This window comes from Muntiacus reevesi, chromosome 1 (genome assembly GCF_963930625.1).
Source record: "Muntiacus reevesi chromosome 1, mMunRee1.1, whole genome shotgun sequence".
Lineage (NCBI taxonomy): Eukaryota > Metazoa > Chordata > Mammalia > Artiodactyla > Cervidae > Muntiacus > Muntiacus reevesi.
In genome coordinates this window covers 8,985,388-9,008,902 of record NC_089249.1, presented here as the reverse complement: position 1 = coordinate 9,008,902, position 23,515 = coordinate 8,985,388, and the positions used below count along the sequence as shown (strand labels likewise).

At 39.2% G+C, this 23,515-nt stretch overlaps 2 protein-coding genes across 6 annotated transcripts in view; both read right to left on the bottom strand.

Annotated features, from left to right (window-relative positions):
* Positions 1-23,207, bottom strand: part of APAF1 (apoptotic peptidase activating factor 1) — an 82,494-nt gene extending 59,287 nt beyond the window's left edge. For 3 of the 5 annotated variants that reach the window (XM_065937340.1, XM_065937366.1, XM_065937374.1), the window contains exons 1-10: positions 22,807-23,207; positions 20,125-20,303; positions 19,742-19,931; positions 18,886-19,083; positions 9,273-9,456; positions 7,273-7,385; positions 7,049-7,180; positions 2,097-2,335; positions 1,531-1,698; positions 191-322 (exon numbers count right to left, since the gene is read on the bottom strand). In XM_065937340.1, the coding sequence (XP_065793412.1) occupies positions 191-322; positions 1,531-1,698; positions 2,097-2,335; positions 7,049-7,180; positions 7,273-7,385; positions 9,273-9,456; positions 18,886-19,083; positions 19,742-19,931; positions 20,125-20,262 (1,494 nt within the window). In that variant the 5' untranslated portion in view covers positions 20,263-20,303; positions 22,807-23,207. Of the gene's footprint in view, positions 1-190; positions 323-1,530; positions 1,699-2,096; positions 2,336-7,048; positions 7,181-7,272; positions 7,386-9,272; positions 9,457-18,885; positions 19,084-19,741; positions 19,932-20,124; positions 20,304-22,451; positions 22,473-22,676; positions 22,755-22,806 lie in introns of those variants that run through there. The other 2 variants (XM_065937347.1, XM_065937356.1) reach the window with 2 other exon arrangements.
* Positions 5,971-7,031, bottom strand: LOC136169554 (small ribosomal subunit protein eS27-like). The gene has a single exon (XM_065937388.1). It carries the CDS (start codon positions 6,628-6,630, stop codon positions 6,376-6,378), a length of 255 nt encoding a protein of 84 aa, XP_065793460.1. The 5' UTR covers positions 6,631-7,031; the 3' UTR covers positions 5,971-6,375.
* Positions 23,208-23,515: the final 308 nt, after the last annotated feature.

Genomic DNA, 23,515 nt, shown 5'->3' with positions numbered 1-23,515 from the left:
TTACTGGTATGAAGAGAGTTAATTTTTAGGGGGTTCACTTACTGCAGTTACTAAGGTACCTGCAGGTAAAAACAGTTAACAAAAACTAAATTATTTGCATAGAGTATAACCCTATTTTTACCAATAAAAGAAAATTCTCAAAATAGAAGTCAGAATGAAGAAAATAATGTTTCTTAATGAGTCATCTTACTTTGTGCATATTAGCACTGGCCATGTGATAGGCCAAAAAATTGTACCAATACATGCAGTCCTCCTGATCTGGTGAAAGAGAATGCAGCCGGTGATGTCTCTGGAACTGAGTGACCATCTTCTTGTGTAGATCCTGAAACCCAAATGAAACATTTCAGAAGATAGAAGCAATTTCATAACCCAGGCATCACAGAAACTCCACCTTCCAAAGCTATTTAAGAGCATACAGGACTTCCCTGGTGGCACAGTGGGTGGGAATCCACCTGCCAATGCGGAGGACATGGGTTAGATCCCTGGTCTGTGAAGACTCCACATGCCACTGAGCAACTAAGCCCACGTGCCACAAGTACTGAGCCCTCGGCTCCAGAGTCGAAAGCTGTAACTACCAAGCCCATGTGCTGCAACTGCTGAAGGCCGCATACCTAGAGCCCATACTCCACAACAGGAGAAGCCACCGTAATGAGGCCCATGCACAGCAACGAAGAGTGGCCCCCACTTGCTGCAACTCTAGAGAAAGCCCATGCAAAGAAACAAAGATCAAAATAAATAAAATTATACATTAAAGAAAAGGTACAGAGAATCTCCCCACAAGATACACATTAATTACAAAAGGAAAAAACAGTAACTTTATAGTGGAGAAACTTTAACCAGGTAATCAGTGCTGCTATCACTGGGAAGCCATTATCAACACCCTGAGTGTGATGCCCCGAGAAGGACACACAGCACCTCTGTAGTGTTACTGCCAAAAATGCAAACCTTGCTCTAATCAAGAGAAAGCATGAGACAAACCCAAACTAAGAAACACTGTACAAAATGCCTGGTGAGTACTCTTCCAAAGGGACCACAGAAGAAAGCAAGCTGAGGCATTGTCCTAAATTTAAGTAAACTAAGGAACGGATAATATGTAATATGAGAAACAAGTGAATCTGATCTACACAAAGGACATTAATGGGAAAGTTGGGAAATTCAAATAAAGTATCAGCTAACAGTTCTTTTTCTCGTCCTTGTTAGTCGCTCAGTCATGTCCGATTCTGTGCAACCCCATGACTGTAGCCCGCCAGGCTCCTCTGTCTGTGGTATTTCCCAGGCAAGAACACTGGAGTAGGTAGCCATTCCCTTCCCCAGGAAAAGTGAGTCCCAGTACTTAGTCAATGTTAATGTTTTGGCTTTGATAACTCTATTACAGTTATGTAAGATGTTAACATTGAGAGAAGCTAGGTAAAGGTATACACATAGAAACTATACTATTTTCTATACTAAAATTCTATAAGACTTTTCTATAAGTATAAAATCATTTCAAAATAAAACTTAAAAAAAAGGCATGTACAGAGATGCAAGTACCTGAAGCTGGCTGCGATTCTTTTCAGTAAGGAAATCCACTTGTAGATCATGTAAATAATAAAGAAATGATTTTCCATTCCGGTCACAGAACAAGAGAGACTTATTAACAAATTCCTGTAATATGTCTTCAACTTCTTCTGTTTCCAAGTCCCAGAGGATACATAACACCTAGGAATCATTTTAAGCATTTAATGTGCCACAATGTACAGTGAACCAGGATTGCAGATAAGAGATTAACACAAAAAAAATTATGTATTTAAAGCCCTGAATAATATCTCCATTTGATAAGAAGTTCAAATATTCATCAAGATAAAAAAAAGTTCAGAAGAAGTCAAATATTTCTCCAGGTTGATGAAAATCACTGAGAAACAGGTAACTCACCTGAGTTCAACACCAAGTCCTTGGAGGAAACTAAGAGTAGTGGGATTTCTACATTCTCTACTGTACCTCCTCAGGCACACAGGTTTTATCTTGCTAATATCCTCTGTAACAATATCCTCAGTACTAAGTCAAAGCTTATATGCCACAAATAAGGGGATGACAAAGATTGTTGATCCGTCTATTACCTTTGTAGGCACCTTAACATCTTTCTGAAAGATGGAAAGATCTGTGTAATAATCTTTGATATCTTCTCTGAGCATTTCAACACTTATAGACATGGCTTCATCTAGAGCCTCATAATCATAAGATGAAGATTTTCTTATCCTCTTAAATTGCTTATTCTGAAGTTGCCTGAGGTAGTACTCCCAGCGGTTGGGAAAATCTCGTAAAAGTGCACCAATTAAAGACACTACAAGAGGGGAACCTAAAAAATCAAAAAAAAAAAACAAAACACTGTGTTAATACTGTATCATTTCCAAATTACCACCAAGTTAAGAATCAATCTGTCCTCCAAGAAAGAATTTTTGCTGCATGCTATCCAAAGCCTCAAAATACATAACTCTTGGATTCACTTCAAGTATTTATTCTAAGGAAGTCACTAAAAATAAGAACTATTTAAGGATGTTAATTACAGCATGGCTCAAAATAGTAAAAAATTTTAAATAATAACAGGGAAATGACTGAATAAATTAAAGTATATCACAATATTGTGCCACTGGTAGATTTTTTTCAAAAGATTTTAATGACAGAAAAATGCTTAAGATTTGCCATTAAATGGATAAGACTGAAAATTATGGGAATTCCCTTATGGTCTGATGGTTAGGACTCCAGGCTGACTTCCAAGGGCATGGGCTCTGTCCCTGCAAAATAATTCAGGGAAATAAGATCCCACAAGTCACAAGACATGCTGCTGCTGCTGCTAAGTCGCTTCAGTTGTGTCCGATTCTGTGCGACCCCATCCCTGGGATTCTCCAGGCAAAAACACTGGAGTGGGTTGCCATTTCCTTATCCAATGCATGAAAAGGAAAAGTGAAAGTGAAGTCGCTCAGTCATGTCCGACTCTTCGAGACCCCATGGACTGCAGCTTACCAGACTCCTCCATCCAAGGGATTTTCCAGGCAAGAGTATTGGAGTGGAGTGCCATTGCCTTCTCCGCACAAGGCATGGCCAGAAAGTAAAAATAAAAGAAATAAAATCCCAACCAAAAAAAATTAAAGCTTGACTCACTGTATTTTTTATTCTTTGATAGCAGAGGCCATGTCTTCATCTTACCCCATGCATAACATACGTGTCTTCATTAACTATTATTTTAATTAATGAATGAATAACAAAATAACAAAAATTTCCTGGAGGACAGAATGGTGGAAATCACTGCTGCAGAACAGAATATAGAAAAAAGAAAGAAAAAAAATGAAGAGAACCTAAGAGACCTCTGGGACAACATTAAACACACCATGTTAGCATTATAAGGGTCCCAGGATAACAGCGAGAGAGAAAGGACCCAAGAAAATATTTGAAGACATAATAGCTGAAAACTTCCCTAACATGGGCAAGGAAATAGTCAACCAAGTCCAGGAAGAACAGTGTTCCAGGCAGGGTGAACCCAAGAAGGAACACACTGAGACACACAGTAATCAAGATGACGAAAATTAAAGATAAAGATAAACATTAAAAGCAACAAGGGAAAAACAACAAATAACATACAAGGGAACTCCCATCAGGTTATCAGCTGATTTCTCAACAGAAACTACAAGTCAGAAGGGAATAGCACAATATATTTAAAGTGATGAAAGGGAAAAACCTATAATCAAGAATACTATACCCAGCAAGACTCTTGTTCAAATTTGATGGAGAAATCAAAAGTTTTCCTGACAAGCAAAAGTTAAGAGAATTCAGCACTACCAAACCAGCCTTACAACAAATGCTAAAAGAACTCTTCTAGGCAGGAAACACAAAAGAAGGAAAAGATCTACACAAAATAAAGCCAAAACAATTAAGAAAATGGTAATAGGATCATATAAACTGATAATTACTTTAAATGTAAATGGATTAAATCACCAACCAAAAGACGTAGACTGGCTGGGCAGATGAAAATCTGGGCATGTATGCACTTGCACTTACCACATCATTCTACATAACCCCCCAAATTTTATGTAATTACTTTATGTTGTTAGGTTAATCGTGTTTCCACTATGGCTCACAATTGCAATTATCTGTTATTTTTCATCTGGCTATTGGCTGTGAAAACTGATAAACATCTTTTACTGTTGCAATTATGTAACTATTATTCACTTAATACCACTGTATCATGATTAGTCAACAGAAAATAACAGAATTCTATTATCACTAAAACTACCATTTAATAGAAAAACCTGTAATCACTTTTAAAATTCAGATGCATATCAGAATTATGTAGGAATTTTTTGAAAAATACAAATGCCCAGGTACTGTTTTTCTCTAAAGCTCCAGATGTATTTCTAATGAGAAGCCATATTTAAAAACAACTGGACTATGGGATGACCTCTTACTTTTATCTAGTTTTTCACTTTTTCTATTTCATATTCAGTGCTCCACTTCACTTAATGTTTTCCAATTTCTTCATCTTTTTTCTTGTAGTCTTATCAAGCCTTTATCCAGTGTAGTAGAAAAGTTTTTGTATACATAAATAGTATGCATTAATACATATTTTATAAAAATTATGAATTTTTGCCTAGCTCAAAAATTTGTGACATTTTGATTCCACCTGTTTGACTTAGTATGAATAAAATGCTAGATTTCTTGTTCATATTCACTCAAAACTTTGCTGTAGTTTCATGTATTTTGGCATCTAGTATTACTGCTAAATATCAACTTCTGCTTTATTGACTACGCTAAAGCCTTGACTGTGGGTATCACAACAAACTGGAAAATTCTTAAAAAGACATGGGAATACCAGACCACCTTACCTGCCTCCTGAGAAACCTATACACAGGTCAAGAAAAGCAACAATTAGAACCAGACATGGAATAACAGATTGGTTCAAAACTGGGAAGGGAGCACATCAAGGCTGTATATTGTCACCCTGCTTGTTTAACATGTATGCAGAGTACATCATGCAAAATTCTGGGCTTGATGAAGCACAAGCTGGAATCAAGATGCCAGGAGAAATATCAATAACCTCAGATATGAAAAAGACACCACCCTTATGACAGAAAGCAAAGAAGTACTAAAGAGCTCCTTGATGAAAGTGAAAGAGGACAGTGAAAAAGCTGGCTTGAAACTCAACTTTCAAAAAACGAAGATCATGGCATCCATTCCCACCGTTCATAGCAAACAGACAGGGAAACAATGGGAACAGTGAGAGACTTTTTCTTGGGCTCCAAAATCACTGCAGCCATGAAATTAAGACACTTGCTCTGTGGAAGAAAAACTATGACAAAACTAGATAGAATATTAAAAAGAAGAGACATTACTTTGCCAACAAAGGCCCACAGAGTGAAAGCTATGGCTTTTCTAGTAGTCATGCATGGTCCAACAGTGTTAAACCATAAAGAAGGCTGAGCGCTGAAGAATTGTTTTTGAACTATGGTGTTGGAAAAGACTCTTGAGAGTCCTTGGACTGCAAGAAGATCCAATCAGTCCATCCTAAAGGAAATCAATCCCGAATATTCACTGGAAGGACTGATGCTGAAGTTCCAATACTTTGGCCACCTGATGCAAAGAGCTGACATTAGAAAAGACCCTGATGCTGGGAAAGATTGAAGGCAGGAGGAGAAGGGGACAACAGAGGACAAGATGGTTGGATGGCATCACTCAGATCAATGGATCTGAGTTTGAGCAAGCCCTGGGAGTTGGTAATGGAAAGGGAAGCCTAGCAGTGCTGCAGTCCCTGGGGTTGCAAAGAGTTCAGGCACGACTGAGCAACTGAACAACAATTACTGCTAAAAGTCTAGAAAATGTATTATATTAGTGATTAAAAAAAAAAATGAGGCTTGAAACTTCTAATCCAATTCTGAGAAGATAAAGAAATACCATTGTGGAAAAAAACAAAACAGGAAATTAACATGTGACAGTATTATTAACTAAAATACAGATTTTGTTCAAATTTCACAAAATTTTATGCTAATGTCCATCATTTGTTTTCATAGCGTATTCAAGACTCCACAATGTATTTAATTGCATTGAACAGCTTCAGCTGCATGCAACAAATACTGGTAAATTCTCTTTTCATTTTTATTCTATTACAAAGATTTTCTAATTTTCCTTGCATGGCTTCTTAGATACACCCATCATTTAAACATAGACATTTAATTACCAAATACATAGGATTTTTTTCAAGTATCTTTGATATTAATTTCTCATTTGGGTACTAGTTTCTCATTTAAATACTTTCTTCTCTGCAATCACCCTCTGTGTTTTTATTTTTTTTTTATCCAACACTTGTTTATTGGGATGGTTTCCCCTTCATCTTGATACAGGGTGCTTTTAGTGCTGCTTCCGTCTGAAAGAGCATCCTTCTGTAAGCCTTGCTTTTCCTCCTGTAGGCTGGCAAAGGACAGTAGAGCAGTCAACACACAAAACTACTGTTTGTGCATGGCTAAAGACGGTGGTGATTTTATAGCATCCTGGGCATTTTACATCCATGAAATAGGAACTGGGGCTCTGCACCAGGCACTTCTTCTTGTGTTTCCTCTTCTCCTCTTCTGGAGACGGATGAAGAAGATCCTTTGCAAGAGGCATGCTCTCGTGAGGAGGTTGTCACCGCCGGAAAAGGCACCCTCTGTGTTTTCAGTCTTCTAACTTTAGAGACTTTCAATACTAAGTCAAAGATCTCTCTTGGTAAATGTCACACTGCACTTAAAGATATGTGGGTTATTTTCACATATCTTTTGATATTGATTTCTAACATAATTCCACAGCATTGGGAGAACAGACTCTGTATGATTTCAATATCCTTAGACCACGAAATTTTGTACTTTTCTTTATGTCCCTGGATATATCCCAGTGTCTCCCAGTTTATAGTCTATGGGAACTTGAATAGAATTTGTATTCTACTTTTGTAAATAAATAAATAAATTGTCATGTTCATTAGCTTAACTCACAAAAGGGTAAATTAATATCTCTATAACTCCCTCATACCCAAAATAAATAATTATACCTTTACATTCTTGTATAATACTGTGAGCTTGTTCTGGCAAATCTGTTTTCTTCATATTAACAAAAAGGGATAAGATTTCAAGTCCTTTTTCTTTTCCTAAACCACTCTCCACAGGCACTACATATTTAGGACCTGCAAAATCACCAAGACATAGTAAGCAATTTGGTATGCCACATATTTAAATGTAATTGAATCATCACAAAAAGAAAATTAATAATACTTACCCATTACTGAATCTGTAACACTCTTATCTCTGGTTGTGAGAAGAATTTGACACTGATTGTCAAAAGCTTTTAACACCCAAGGATCCCAAATATCATCCAAGATCAATAAAGACCTTAATAAGAAAAAAACTGTATTGAGCCACTAATGAAATTTATTTTAAACTTCCTTTCAAAAAAAAAGAAAGAGTATGCCAGAGTGTTTCGTTTTGTTTTTTAACTTACAAAAAAATTTTTTAAAAGACGTCTATATTGTTTGTTCTCTCCTTTGGTATCCCTTATACAATATACCAATAAGAAAAAGATTTAGAGACTTCTCCTTCCTTCTACCCCAAATCACTTCATATTAAAGTTAAGGGACTTACAAAAAGAGAACTGTGAATACCACGTATATATTAGAAGTAAGCCCCCTAGTATCTAAAAAGAACTATCTAAACAAGGCGATTTTTCCGACTTTAAGCATCCAAACAAAACAAGAACTGGGCTTAGGTTAGCTTTAGAAAGCATCACAGAACAATAACAATATTTGATCATTTTTCACCTACAAAACTAGCAGTTTCATATGTTCCAACCTAACAGAATGCATCAGCAAATACTATTTTTCACTTGGTACACTAGTGCGCTAGAAATCAATTTGTTTACGCATAATGACAAAGAACCTCTTTGCTAATTCCTAACTGGCCCCTCCAAACACGCTTTTATACTCAACAGAACAAACAGAGAAAAACACAACTGAAACCTGACAGCATAATCACACACCAGCGTTTTTATCCGGCTGGCACTCTGCTTCTGTACCCCACAAAAACAGACTCTAGGAACACACACAGGTTGGAAAACGACAAAAGCATAAGCCAAAATGATGCTGAGAAACAAAATGGCTGCCTTTATATAACACGGTCTGTATCTGAGAGCGGTTACAGTATTTTCCTAAACAGAAATCATTTTTAATTTGCAGAGAAAGAAAGTAGGGCTAAGGAGAAGTTACTGAGCAAGAAGAGAGGAAGTGGTTAGTGGTCTCAATCCTATTTCTCCATGAAAATAGATACTAGTGACTATCAAGGCAAAGGCGAGATAATAGAGTTATCTAGTAAAGAAACCAGAGAAAAGGGAGTTTGCTCTCTGTAGTGAATACGATCATAATCACTAGGAGGTTTTTTCCAAAAATAATTCCTCTCCCCCAATATCCTGATATGAATCCTCTTACCAATTTGGGAATCACTGCCAGCCACTGTTACACAGGAAAGCATATAGCATCATTAGGTGCATCAGGGCAATAAAAAAAATTCAGAGCCATTACCTAGTTCTCACCCATTTTAATGTTACACTCATAAGGAATGCTTTATTCATCTTTGTACTTGTAGCACTTGACCCAGAACCTGGCACAACACTCAATGTTGGTTAAATGAACAAATGAAAGAAGGGCTGCTAGATCACAGAAACCAAAGGCAACAACTAAGCTTCTGTCTCCCTCTGGTTAATGAAAATTATGAAATAGCTAGTAATACTTCCTGGAACATAATTAAAATGGTATTTACTTAATAAATTACTGAAATAAAAGAAACTATTAAAGTATAGGGAAGTAAAAGAGTTACATGCATACCCAAAAACTGAAATAACACAGCAGAAGGATCCCATTAAACAAAAATCTTTCCTGACTCCATCTTTCACAAGTTGCCTACATTTATTCTGTCCTTCGTTCTATGTTAATCTATTAGAAATAATGGTTTCAAGGTAAAACGTTTGCATTTTTCTAATAAAAACCACCTACTTAGGAAATATTTCTTAAGAGCCTACAATGGTATTCAAGAGAGAACACGGCAGGTATCATGCAAACAACAATGGCAACCACTTTTTTTTTTTTTAATACAAGAGAAAGAGCAGAAAAGCAATGGTTCTTTTTCAATCTTCTACCCAAGAGCAAGAAAAGGTTATGATGTTCTCCAGATGTCAGTAGTTAAGTCTCACTGGGACTTCACACATCAACTGAATACAACCATCTGTACCTTGGATGTTTGCGCAGCATCAGAATGCGGAGACGGTCTTTAGCCTCTTCAATATTAAGTGGAAGCCTCTGGGAGAAGCTCTCATCCTGATCCAACCGTGCGCAGAGGTTCTGCAGCTTCATCAGAAGCCCGGATTTGTCCTGTTTCCCAACTGACACCCAATGCACACCCCCTGGGAAACAATCTGGTGAGGAAAAGGAAAATAAATTTAAGGTCTTTAAACAGGAGTCCCCTTTGAAAGATTTTACTGATAGGCAGCAGTAAAGATTTGTTCCAATCTTCAATTTCATCACATCTCCAAACTTCTCTTGATTCAGAGTATATATTTTGTTTGTAGGACTATTACTGAGCTTCAGAGTCCAAATCTAAGAAAAGTTGAAGATGTGAATAAACTGAAGTTTGGTGTTCATCTGCTACATATCAGTAAAATCTTAGCAAACAAAATTTCAAATCTTTGTCCTGTGTCCTCAATGATTACTGTACAACAGTTTCTCAACAGAAGCACTCTGGACATTTTGGGCCAGATAATTCTTTCTTGTGAGGGAATTGTCTTAAGCATTACAGGACATTCAGCAGCCTCCCTGGCCTCTATCCACTGGAAGCCAGCAGCACTTCCCCTCCCCAGTTATGACAACCAAAAATGTCTCCCACGTTTGTCACATATCCCCTGAGGGGAAAAATCATCTCTGACTGAGAACCACTGATGTGGTTCCTGAGAACACATAACTCGTTCATTATAGTTCTCATACAGAGACTTCCAGTAAGAAGTTAAGCTCAAGTCTGGCTCTACTGCTTACTAGCTATGATACCTTTAGCAAATCACTAACTTCAATATCATATACAATACTAGAATAAGACTGTTTACCCCTGCCTACTTCAGTTACTATAAGAAATTAATATATATGCGATTTAGCTATGTTAAAAGTAAAAGGTTATAACAGACAGGATTATTAGTGATATGGATGAGACCACCTTTCATATAATTAAGCTTTGAACTAGTAAGCATTATAATAAGAACAGACATTATTATTACTGCTGTCAACTGACATCATCATCATTTTTGTTAATCAAGCCACGTGTGCTAAGTCGCTACGTCCGACTCTGTGCAACCCTATGGGCCAAAGGCCGCCCTGTCCATGGGATTTCCCAGCAAGAACACTGGAGGGGGTTGCCATTTGCTCCTCCAGGGGATCTACCCGACCCAGGGACCAAACCCATGTTTCCTGCATTGGCAGGTGGATTCTTTACCAAGGAGCCAACAGGGAAGCCCAACACAATGATTACACATCTACTAAATAAACTAAGTAAAACTGCCAGGGTATGATCATGAATTTAAACTGAAGCTCAGTTACGTGATTATCATCTGCAAAGAAGACAGAAATAACGTCTGAATGAAGCAACAGAGAGCACAGAGAAGGCATCAGCTTTCATTCAAGATAAGGAGAGAACTAAAGAGTATGTACTGAAGAGCAACTGAATACTAGGCAATAAAAATCCAGGCCCAAGGCTGAGAGGGGGCTGACGGGACAAATGGTGAGGATATTACGCTATTAATGGATAAGACTCAGAAAACTGTAGTGAACTTGAAAAACAGAGTAGATGGAGGTAGGCAGAGTGGAATAGAATTGTATAATCAAGATTTCAAAAGTGGTATCATTTCTGGTAATGCCAAAGGCCAGGATCCAACCTGTGATCAGTAAACTATATAGCTGAAGGGGAGTGAAGAAAATGGTCACTGTAGATACATAAGTCAAGGAACTGAGAGGCCAAGGTTTTGGATGACTCATCCACAGAGATATCAAATCACTAAGATTGCCAGCAGAAGGAGGACTTAAATTTATAACTAAGAACTCCAATCAATCAATCAGAGGGCTATAACATAACCAGGAAAGATTAGAAAAATGAACTTCAAAGGACAAAGAATTTAGCTGGAGAAAGGAGTATTAAAGGCCCAGATGAGGCAACAAAGAGCAAAGAAAGCATCCATCCATTTCTTGGTGCTGAAATATGTGAAATACAAAGGGAAAAGGGTTACCACACCACTGAAAAAGGCTACAGAGAAAGAGGTATCCTCAGGACAACTGCCCCGTTTCACATAAGACAAGGAGGTCTAAGAAAGGTTGATGATATAGAGGAGTTTCCTGACCACAGAGGAGGAAGTCTAGAAGGCACAGCAAAGGCTTGGGAATGAGAGGAAAGGACCTAGATCAGAATTTGGCAATGAATTGGGTGGTAACTACATGAGAATCTAAAAGACGATAAATGACCAGAAGAAAGAATGCTACGTAACCGAGGTAAGGCAGGGCTGTTAAGCATGGCTTGAGTACCAGTGCCTATGTCTTAGATGAAGGTAAACAAGTACCACACTTCCTGTCCTTTATTTCGGCTGCGCTGGGTCTCCGGTGCTGCACGCAGGCTTTCTCGAGCTGAGGCCACTGGGGGCTGCTCTCTCACTGCGGTGTGCAGCCTTCTCCCTGGGGCGCCCTCCCTTGCTGCAGAGCAGGGGCTCAAGATCGTGAGGCCTCAGTAGCTGCAGCACACAGGCTTAGCTGCTCCGAGACATGTGTGATCTTAGTTCCCCAACCAGGGTTTGAACCCCACTGGAAGGTGGATTCTTAACAACTGGACTGCCAGGGAAATCCCAACAAGCCTTCCTCTTTCCTGCTGAAAGCTTCCTGACGCTCTCTAGGCTTGCTAAAGGCAACAGCTGTGAAAGAGCAAACCCCCGGGGCTCCGCTCAGTGCCCCGGCTGTGCTCCGTGCTGGTAACAGTGTTCAGTCGCTCAGCTGTGTCCAGCTCTTCTGTGTAGTACATGTGTGCAAATGCACAGGAGAAAGCTTGGGAAAACCCACTCTCAGCTGTTAACCATGACTACCTCTGGTGAAGAATGAAAGAGAAAGGAAAGCAGGACAAGTAAAGAGAAACTTTACTTCATTTTAAATGAAAATACTACTACTGTAATATTTAAAACAGTTTTAAACTACATGCTGCTCCTAAAGGGTTTTTCTTTAATCTGTGCTTTCTACTTAAGATTTTTCAAACTCATCCTAGGGTTCAAGACAAGGTAAAGAAAGTAGCCAGACACAACTGGTTAGTGAACTCTGCAGATTTAAACTTAAATACCTACTATCTACATCAGAGGTCTCTCTCCTAACCTTAGAAATAATTTAGGGCATTACTAACATATGCAAGAAAAAGAACAAATTATTGCTTGGAGAGAAAGACAAACAGGACTATTTCCTGCTTGTCCAGTGGTTAAGACTTTGCGCTTTCATTGCAGGAGGCACAGGTTTGATCCCTGGTCAGGTAACTAGGATCCTGAATGCTTCACGGTGTGGTCAGGAAAAAACAAACAAACAAAAAAACCAGACCCAAAGATCAACTGATCTGCAAATCTCCTATCACTGGGAGCATAAATTTCACATTTCAGAAAGAATCCAAACATCTTGACTGTGGGCACAAGAGGGAGCAATTTAGCCTTGAATGAGGCTTGCACCTGTAATTCACTCAGAGAAATTTAAGCAAAGAAAAAAAAACTGCCTTTATTCAGAGAAAATTAACCCATCCTACTCTTACAAGAGGTTTATTGAGGTAGCAATTAATAATCTAACAGTATCAAGGAAGTCCTGGGAAGGAAGGAAGGAAACAGGTAGACAGCCTCTAGAGAAAACTTCCACATCCTTAGAAACTCAGAAACTGAAATACAATCATGTAAATGGTTGAAAAATTCAACTTTTTTTTTTTTAAAGAGAAGGTTTTATGTCATTTTTTTTTTAAGTATTTATTCATTTATTTGGCTGCACCAGGTCTTGGTTGCAGCATGTGGGATCTAGTTCCCTGATCAGGGATCGAACCTGGGCCCCCTGCATTGGGAGCTCAGAGTCTTAACCACTGGGCCAGCATTGGGAGCTCAGAGTCTTAACCACTGGGCCAGCAGGGAAGTCCCCAACTCTTTTAATTTTTAATTTGTCAAATTAAATGGTTGAACTGGGAACAGGAAACTGGGTTCTTAAAAATATACAGACAGAAACAGTTAAGAACTTAATAGTGTTCGTCAATTTAGACCAAACACCACCCTAAGGTAACACAGTTTCTACAGAAACCAGTTTTAATGAAGTTTGTAACCCATACAGTTACCTGTACTTTCAAAAGAAAAAATAAGGTTTTATAACAATGGCAAAATCTAATATTCATATATTTTAGAATAGACATAAACTCCAGAGATTAAAATTTATCTTTGTTGTTGTCTTTCAGTCGTGTCCAACTCCATCTTTAGGGAGGTATCTACTCTTGAACTAGTGGATATGCAAAAGCAGACTTCAGATTAAAAGGCTAAATATGAATGGTAAGACTATAATAGGACTCTTACTGTCAGTCGCTAAGTTGTGTCCAACTCTTTGCGACCCCATGGACCCCCTGTCAGGCTTCCCTGTCCTTCCCTATCACCTGGAGTTTGTTCAAACTCATGTCCATTTAGTTGGTGATACCATCTAACCATCTCAACTTTTGTTACCCCCTTCTCCTCCTGCCCTCAATCTTTCCCAGAGTCAAGGTCTTTTCCAATAAGTCAGCTCTTCTAGTCTGTCGGCCAAAGTATTGGAGCTTTGGCATCAGAACATCCAATGAATATTCAGGGTTGATTTCCTTTAGGATTGACTGGTTTGATCTCTTTGCTGTCCAAGGAACTCTCAAGAGACTTCTCCAGCACCACAATTCGAAAGCATCAATTCTTCATTGCTCAGCCTTCTTTATGATCCAACTCTCACATCCATACCTAATTACTAGATAATAATAATAATACTAGATAATAGGACTACTTAAAATGCAGGAAGAAAAAAATTCAGGAAGCACAAATTAGAAGGCAAAAAAATTGACTAATCTGACTACATCAGAATTAAAGATTTCTATCAAAGACATCTAGGAAAAAGTTAATACAGATGATATAAGGAGAAAGTATTTACAGAGTCTAAAACCAGTAAGTCCTACTATCTATAGCATTCAAGAAACTCCTTAAAAGCAACAAGATGGAAAGAACAACAAATGATATCAATAAACTTTACAACAAGGAAACTCAAAAAGCTAAAAAACTTATAAAGAAACAGTCAAGCTCAAGTTATCACAGAAATGTAAACTAAGGTATGATTTCACATCTGCTAGCCTGTCAATAATCTCAAAGATGGAAGATAATCTAATATTACTAGGAAATGAGGACATAGGAGTCATCACATGTTACTGATAGGAATGTACAGATAGGAGGGCAATCAAATCTGGTATTTATATACCCTGTATATTTACAAAGAGTATAGATTAAGTAGGCTTCTCAGGTGGCACTAGTGGTAAAGAACCTGCCTGACAATGCAGGAGACATAAGAGATGTGGGTTCAATCCCTGGGTCAGGAAGATCCCCTGGAGGAGGACACAGCAACCCACTCCAGTTTTCTTGCCTGGAGAATCCCATGGACAGAGAAGCCTGACGATTACAGTCCAGAGGGTCGAAAAGAGTCAGAAAAGACTAAAGTGACTTAGCGCACACATATATTAAATACATTAGAATGATCACCTATGGGGAGGTGAGATTCTGTGATTAAATACATATATATTTGATCTTTGCCACTATTCCTAGCACATAGCTCTAAATCCCTTGTAACTTCCCATGTGAGAGACTCAGGTTCATCTTTTAACAGTTTTGTTCCCAGTTCTTGAAACTGCTCCAGAGTATAAAAGTGAAATGGTGTCTTATGTTCATGTAATAAGCCCCTTTCGACTACACCTGAGTTTATGTTAATAAAGTAATTTCTGGGAAGTCCCTAAATACCTAGGAATTTAGGGGAACCTTGCCAGGAAATCAACCACTTGATTAGCATTGGAACTTTCAACCCCACCCTCCAGACCTCTGGGGAGAAAGGAGTGGCTAGAGATTGCATTCAATCACAAATGATTTAATCAACTACACCTATGTAACTGGAAACTCTGTAAAAAAAACCAAAAGGGTGAGATTCGGGGCATGTGGGCTGGTAAACACGGGGAGTACACAGAGAGTGATGCATCCACATGGGGCACAGAGACCCCACACCCTTTCCCACATATCATGCCTGACACATCTCTTCCGTCAGACTGTTCCAGAGTTTTATGCTTGTATGCGTGTGTGTGTGCTAAGTCGCATCAGTCACATCTGACTCTTTGCAACCATATGGACTGTAGTCCACCAGGCTCCTCTGTACATGGAATTCTCCAGGCAAGAACACTAGAGGGGGCTGCCATGACCTCCTCCAGGGGATCAAACCTGCATCTCTTACATCTCCTGCATTGGCAGGAGGGTTCTTGACCACTAGTGCCACCTGGGAAGCCCCTCATGCTTGTCTAATAAACCAGTAATCTAGTAAGTATAGTTTTCAGAAGCACAGGTGACAACCTGGATTGGCAACTGTCATCTGAAAGGGTTGGGGTGGGGGCAGGCTGGTGTGATCTGATGTTATCTCCAGGTAGGTAGCATCAGATGAGTTAAATCATAGGACTCTCAGTTGGTATTGAAGAACTGCTGGATATATGGAAAACTCACATATTTAGTGTCAGAAATGAAGCAGTGTTGTAGTTGCATAGAGAAGACACATAGGAGGAGTGTGTTTTCCTTTAGAGGAGGGAAAGGGAAATGAGAATGGGATTTTTTTTTTTTTAAAGGAAAAGAACACAGTAAGAAACTAGGATAGACTTAATATGAAAATAAGCTGTAAATTAGAGAATATGATTTACTCATCCCTCTGTACTTGAGATCTGAATTAAGCTCATCATACACTAGAAAATTGCCAGTATCCCTGATCTTTTCTCGAAACAAAGTGGTTAAAATCTACTCCAAGACTACATTTTACACAATATGATTCCTGGGTAATTAATTCCATAGGTTGTCAGTCAATTTTAACCCCTAAAATTGAAAATTCACCCCAATATTATCAAGTGATTTAAATAGCACTAAAGAGCAGTTTTAACCCTAAAAACTGGTATATTATCCATATTTTAAAGGAAATTTATGACTATATTGAAACAAAAACTATTACTTCACACTACAAGAAATTTAAACCAATTTTATCCTGAAATATCCTTGGTGATCAACTTTGCAGGAGAGGTTAAAAAAAAGTGAATAAATAAATTCTTGGCCCTGAGATTTGCATAGCACCGAGTAACCTAAAACTTCTCTATAAAAACGAGAGAAAAACCAGGGTTTAGGAATCAGGCATATTTCTGACAAGAGTATGATCAATATCATCAACAAAGGCTGTGACGTATAAATTAAAACCAGGTGTGTACAAAAGCTGTGCCCCAGCCTCCAACTTCCTAAAACTCTCAGGTGCTAATAAAAATAAACGGAAAAAAAAAAAAATAAAACTCTCAGGTGCTTACTATTTATTCCACTCATTGTGTCATCTCGTCATAAACTTTTTTTTGCTGCCCTGGGTCTTCTCTCAGGTTTTCTCTGGTTGCAGTGAGCAGGAGCTACTCTCTAGGTGTGGTGCGCAGGCTTCTATTGTGGTGGCTTCTCTTTTTGCAGACCACAGGTTCCATGGCACACAGGATTAGTTACTCCTCGGCATGAGGAATCTTCCTGGACCAGGCATCAAACTTGTGTCACCTGCATTGGCAGATGGTTTCTTAACCACTGGGCCACCAGGGAAGTCCTCCTCACAAACTATTTTAACTGGTGATTATATATTGTAAACAACAACAAAATATTAACCACTAGAAGTCGGAAACTATCTTTTTAAATTCCCCCAAACCCACTAATGGATGGAGGCAACGGAACACTGATAAAATTCCTGCTAGGGAATACCCTTAGAACCTACGGGACTCATTCGGGTCAGCAGTGCACCTGCCAAATGTCCTAAAGTCTCCGCTGCACAGTTTGACCTTCCTCACTCTGGTAACTACCCAACTCCCTTCCCACCTTCTCTACTCTCTCATCCTTGCTGAGTTCACCTGCCAAACTTCTTTCTATTCTTCAAACTCCAGCTAAAACGTCATCTCATTCAGGAAGCTTGGCCTGCTCAATCTCTTCCCCTGATGGAAAGCTTCCTTCCTTTATTCTAACTTTGTATGTACCTTATACTTGTTTCTAATGTTCAGTTTATCACATATATCATAGTTAACCTGTCTTCCTCTCCTACCAGACTGTAAGTTTCTTAGATGCACAAGCTGTGCTTTCTGGATTTTGCCCAAAACAGTGACAAAATCCATAACAGATTCTCAAACACTTATTGACTACATGAATATTTGAAGCAAGGAAAATCAGTTGCCAGGTGTCTAATGAAATCTATAAAGCCTGCCTACAAAAACTCATTGACTGCTACAGTCAACTTCCAATTTTTTCTTCTTGGAGTTAACATGTAAGATAGATAAGTTACTAAAGATTTTTATTTTTAAAGGTAAATAAGTGATAGAACTAGCTGGAGAAATGGAATTCATATTAATGACTCAGGATGCCAAACACAAGAAACCATCATCCCTGGGAAGCCATTAACGGAACTGCGTTTCCAATAATCTTCCCTACAGCACTTTGCCAGAACACTAGGCAGCCAGGAAGCTCTGTTAGTACAGTACTGTTGAAAGGCAGGGATACAAGCTGGGCGACCTTTCAAGATACTTTTTCAACCATGTAATTCCCTCAATTATTAAGGGGGGGGGGGGCAGTCAAGGGGAAGGACCTTCCTGGTGGTCCAGTGGTTCAGAATTCACCTTGCTAGGCAGAGGACTTAGGTTCGATCTCTGGTCAAGGAACTAAGATCCCACATGCCGAGGAGGAACTAAACCCATGAACCACAACTACTGAGTCTGAGCACCACAACTACCGAGCCTGAGCACCACAATGAAACATACTACATGACACAACTAAGACCCTACACAGCCAAATAAATTTTAAAAATTGGAATTAAGATATAAGGGAACTAGTTTCATTCCAGGGATAATGAGTGCCAACTGACAACACATGAACTTATTGGCCTGGGTAGTCAAGCCTCACTGTGACAGGCAAGGTAGAAAATCAAATTCAAAATTAATCACCTGTGGTAGCTAGAAAACTGCCCCTCCCCTCCCCATGATGTCCACATCCTATTCCACAGAATTTGTATATATGGCCCCTTATACAGCAAAGAGAGACTTTGCAGCTGCAATTAAATTAAGGATTTTGAGATGACATTATCCTGGATTATCCACTTGGTCCAATATAATCACAAGGGCCCTTTAAGGAGGGAAGCAAGAAGGTCACAGCAGATGTGATGACAGAAGCAAAGATCAGAGGAAAGAGAAAGATCTGAAGATGTTATGCACTGCCAGCTCTGAAAATAAGAAAAAAGACTGTGAGTCAAGGAATGCAGACCGCCTCTAGAAGGTGGGAAATGGAAGGGAAAGGATTCTCCCTGAGCCTCAAAAAGGAGCTAAGCACTGCTGACACTTTGATTTTAGCTCGGTAAGAGCTATTTTGATCTTCTGACCTCCAGAACTACACGGTAATATTTGTGTTGTTTTAAGCCACCAAAAGCTTTGGTAATTTGTTCTATCAGCAATAGGAAGCTAATGCAATGCCTAAACAATATCTTCTTAGCCAGCAATGGTAATCAAAACTTACCTTCTAGGAAAGAATGATCTCGAACAGCTTCTGCAGCTAATACAGACTTCCCACAACCTGCCATTCCATATATGGTGACCCATCCTGGTTCACCATTCAGCTTAGAGAGTTTCTGCTGAATTGCATTCACTAGCTTCTTCCTAGTAACAAAAACAACGGGCCTCTGTGGTACTCCACCTTCACACAGGACTGTCTTTACTGAAATCCAAAACAAAACAAGTATGAATGAAGAGAACTTTGAAATGGTTACTCAAGTAATTCCATAAAAACCAAAGAGAACAGGCTGAGATCTCCACCAGAATTTCCAAGAGAAGGAAACATGGCTCGCGTATTAACTTTAACTTTCTGATTTCTCAGAACACCCAGAACAAAAGTAAAGATACACCTTTCAAGATGACTACAAAGCAATGAAAATCTCCATTTATATCTGCCCTGACTCATCCTCTCCCTCTCTAACTCTCCAATCTTTTTCTCATACTAAAGGTTAAGAAGAGCGTGTAAACGAAGGAATATGGAATTGCTTTCAAGGGCATAGATTTCTAGAGATCTGCTCTTTCCTATGCTTGAACTTGATAAACACAAAACTGGAGAAAAATTTAAAGGCTTATAAATTATTTTATTATCTCTAAAAATTAAGGTATGTATATTATTATCTCAGCAGTAGATAGTTCACTGGGTAAGGAAATAAGAAAGTAATATGGACACAAATAAAAATATCTGAATTGAAAAACAAGACTATAATTTTTTCACATGCATGCTTCACTGAACTGTTAAATCTCTCCAGCAGACACCATATACAATAAAACAAAACTTCAGCCACATAGTCATTATGATAGAAGGCATCATGGGTACAAACCATATGAAGTTATTCCACTAACTGAATCTTTGCCATCAGAAGAAGAGACGACAGGAATGCCACCATGCAGAAGGGCAGCAAGATCTTTGTAACCTTCATGGAGTAGAGCATTGTAGAATGATATATAAGAATAATTATCTTTTTTAAGTATCATTTTAATTAGCATAGCTGCTCGTTGCCGTTGGGTGGGCTAAAAAAAGAAAAAGTAATTCAGTATACTATAAAAAATATATTTCCAAAAAAAAAAAAAAGAATATATTTGCAACATAAATTAGTGGACACCAGTACAAATTTTGAAATAAATTCTAAGAATTTTTAAGAAAGTACAGACTGAATTTTTTAAAAATCAAAAAGAAAGCACAGGATGCCTCAGAGGACTTTACCTCATTTTTCACTTTTTCCTCCTCTGACACTGTTAAAACTCCATTACTAATCATGTGATCCATGATGTAGGATGTTTTGATGTCCCTTTCCAAGGCTTCTCTATGTTGAAGCAAACAATTTCGAGCTTTTGCATCCATCTTCCCTCAGGTTTTTCTTTCTCTGAGCTGTCAACCATGAGCTACAGGCAAAACATCAAATTCTCGTCAGGCCAATAAAGATATAAAAAGACGTACAACCTCACTGGTATTGAAAAATATAAAGAAAGGATCTTATTTTTGCAAATTTTTTTAAAATAAACAAAATCCAATGCTTTCAAAAATGTGAGGAAATTAGTATTCTTTTAAGATACCTGAGGAGAGATAGGGAATTTGGGATAGACATGTACACAGTGCTATACGTAAAATGGATAACCAACAAGGACCTATTGTATAGCACAGGGAACTCTGCTCAATGGTATGTGGCAGTCTGGATGGGAAAAGTTTCAAGGAGAATGGATACAGGTGTATGTGTGGCTGAGCCTCTTAGCTGTCCACCTGAAACTATCTCAACATTGTTAATTACGTGTGTGTGTGTGTGTGTGTATGTGTGTGTACACGCTAAGCTGCTTCAGCTCTTGGCCACTCCACGAACTGAAGCCCGCCAGGCTCCTCTGTCCATGGAATTCTCCAGGAGAGAATACCAGAATGGGTTGGTTTATTAGCTATACTCCAACACAAAATAAAATGTTTAAAAAAAAAAAGTACCTGAGGGGAGTACAAAGTGGATACAACTTTTCTGGAAGGCAATGTACAATGTATTTTAAAGTAAGCATTCTCTTTAAACCAGAAATCCCACTTCTAGGAATCTACCTCAAAGAGATAATCATATATGTATACAAAAAATATCCACAAAAAGAGTTAAAAGAGTGTTTAGGTAAGATTAAAAAGATTAAAACAACCTAAATGCCCATCATTCTGAGTATGGATTTAAAAAATTAGAGTATGTATATACAATGGACTATTACACAGCCATTTAAAATAAGACACACCTCCATGTACGGACATGGAAAGGTGCTCATGACACATAACTGAAAAAGTTTTAAATATGACCCCATGTGTAGCACAAACTATGTGTTGGTCTCATCTAAATACATACGGAGATGTTTAGAAGTCTGTTCAACATAATGTTTGGGTTACTTCCAAGAATCAAGATTTAGGATTTTTTCCCCTTTCTTTTCTGTTCTTTTCTATACTATCTTAATTTTTTTCAATACTCATTATCATTTGTACAATTATAAAACTTTAAGACTTTATAAACAATGATCATATTGAGGTTCTAATAATTACAAACTTCTTGATTTCTTTGCCATCATAAAACTAAATAGAGCATTCTATTGAGTATTAGTTCTCACTCAAGATGGGTGTCAGCTGGTATGTCTTCACACATTTCTCCCAGACTTACTCCACGAGTTTCAGCTAAGCTGCTAAGAATGACAAAGCAACAGAAAATATCCTCTGATGTCATTTCTTAGATTAGGAGGACATAAAAACAGAAGAATATTCTTCATAGTATAATACTCGAAGTTTCTATCAACTTTATTTCAAATATGATGCAAATTTTTCAATGAGTATAAACCCCAGATCAGAATGTTTGCAAGTTTTTAAACAGAATCTACTAATGTATTACAGTGAGGGTCTCAATGTGCTTATTAATGTATGTACTCAATAAATATTTGAGTGCCTCCTATGTAGGGCCCGGAATCTACGAAATTAAATCATATCTATGAAGGAATTCACTATCTGGCAGAAGAGGAAAATACAGATAACTATAACGTGATGCACTGAGTGCAAAGAGATAAGCATAAGTAATTTTGAGCACACGGAAGAGGAGTAATAATGATAAGCTTCAACACTGACTAAAAAGTACGACCGTATGTGTCAGCTGCATACAAAGGTAAGTGAAGCATTTCCCCATTATTGTCAAGGTTCACAAAATGCCCAGTACTGGCATGAAACTGCTTGATAAAAGAAAAAGTTATGGTTAGGACCAGGGCTACGATAATTTTTAAGTGTTAATAATGTTTTTATGATCTCAAACATAAAATGTCCCTTAATTTTACAGTAATAAAATTTGGTTTGACAAAAACAGAAATAAATTTTTTAGGTTAGGTCCAATAGCTAAGGCAAAAAACACTCTGAACACTTGTAACTAATTTTCAATTTTACCTAGCCCTATTAAAACTAAAGAAATTAAAACTAAAGAAAAGTTAAAACTAATTTAAGCTTCACATGTTGTTTTTCTAAACTGTCCCCACTGAAACATTATGAACAGATTCTCAGCGTCCCACCTTTTGTACCCACATCAACGTAAAGTCAGGACTCGTGAAATATAAAGGTCAGTTTCATGCAGGAAAGCCGTTAACAGTTGACCAGTTCCTTTTTAGACATTTCTCTTCCTGGTACAGTATTAGAACGATTAACAAGTATACCTTGAACGAGAATTCTGAGTCCCTTAAACTAGCTACTGGACCTCCGGAGAACCCAATTCTGAAAGAAGAGAGACGCAAACTTACCCAAACCTTAGCACAAGGGTCTTCACTGGGAAATCAAGCTGGGGTTGAAAAGAGGCAACAGGGCTTCCAGAAAAAAATTCAGGGCTAGGGACACAGGCCGGGGTAGGTCGGGGCTTCACAGGTGTCTCACCTGAGCGTCCGCACCAAGAGGGGTACCTGAAGGCCCCCCGCGAACCTCCGACCCGCAGAGAAGGGGGCGTCACCCCCACAGGCGACCCTCGCAGTCCCGGGGCGCCGAGGTGGTAACTCCAACCCAGACACAAAGGAAGGAGGGTTACTAGGGCTGTGGCTCCTTCCCTCAGGCTGCAATTGCAGCCGGGCGGGAGCCGGGCGCCACTCTGGACGCCGCCGCCGCCGCGGCTACTTCATGTCCTCGCGGGTCGCTGACCCCCTCAGACTCCTCACGGCCGGCCCCCTTACTCCTTCCGCACAGAAATAAAGGTAGCCTCTCCGCCTCAGGACCGCGGAGCTTTCAAAACCCGCCTGCGAGCCCAGCTGGGACGTCGCGGCCACGCGCACGCAAATAAACACACCCGGAAATTCACGACAAGGCCGCCGCCGCGCGCGCTCTACCCCATCTTGTGCCCGCGCGCGCACGAGAAAGCGCCTCCGCCCCACCCACTGCGGGGGCGCGGCTAGGCCCCTCAGGAAGGGAGGGCCCAGGCGGCGGCGCGCTCGACGTGGCGCGCGCGGCCCTGCCTCGCCCGCCCCGCCCCGCCCCGCCCCGCCCCGCCCCGCCCCGCCCCCTGGCGTCCTGACGGCCCCTACGCGCCCGGGAGCCTCGGTATCCTCGGGCTTGCATTCGTAAAGCAGAGGTTTGGCGATGTAGGGTTGCCCCA

Excerpts from the sequence above, each read along its gene's own strand:
- LOC136169554 (XM_065937388.1), bottom strand. The coding sequence starts at position 6,630 with ATGCCTCTTGCAAAGGATCTTCTTCATCCGTCTCCAGAAGAGGAGAAG.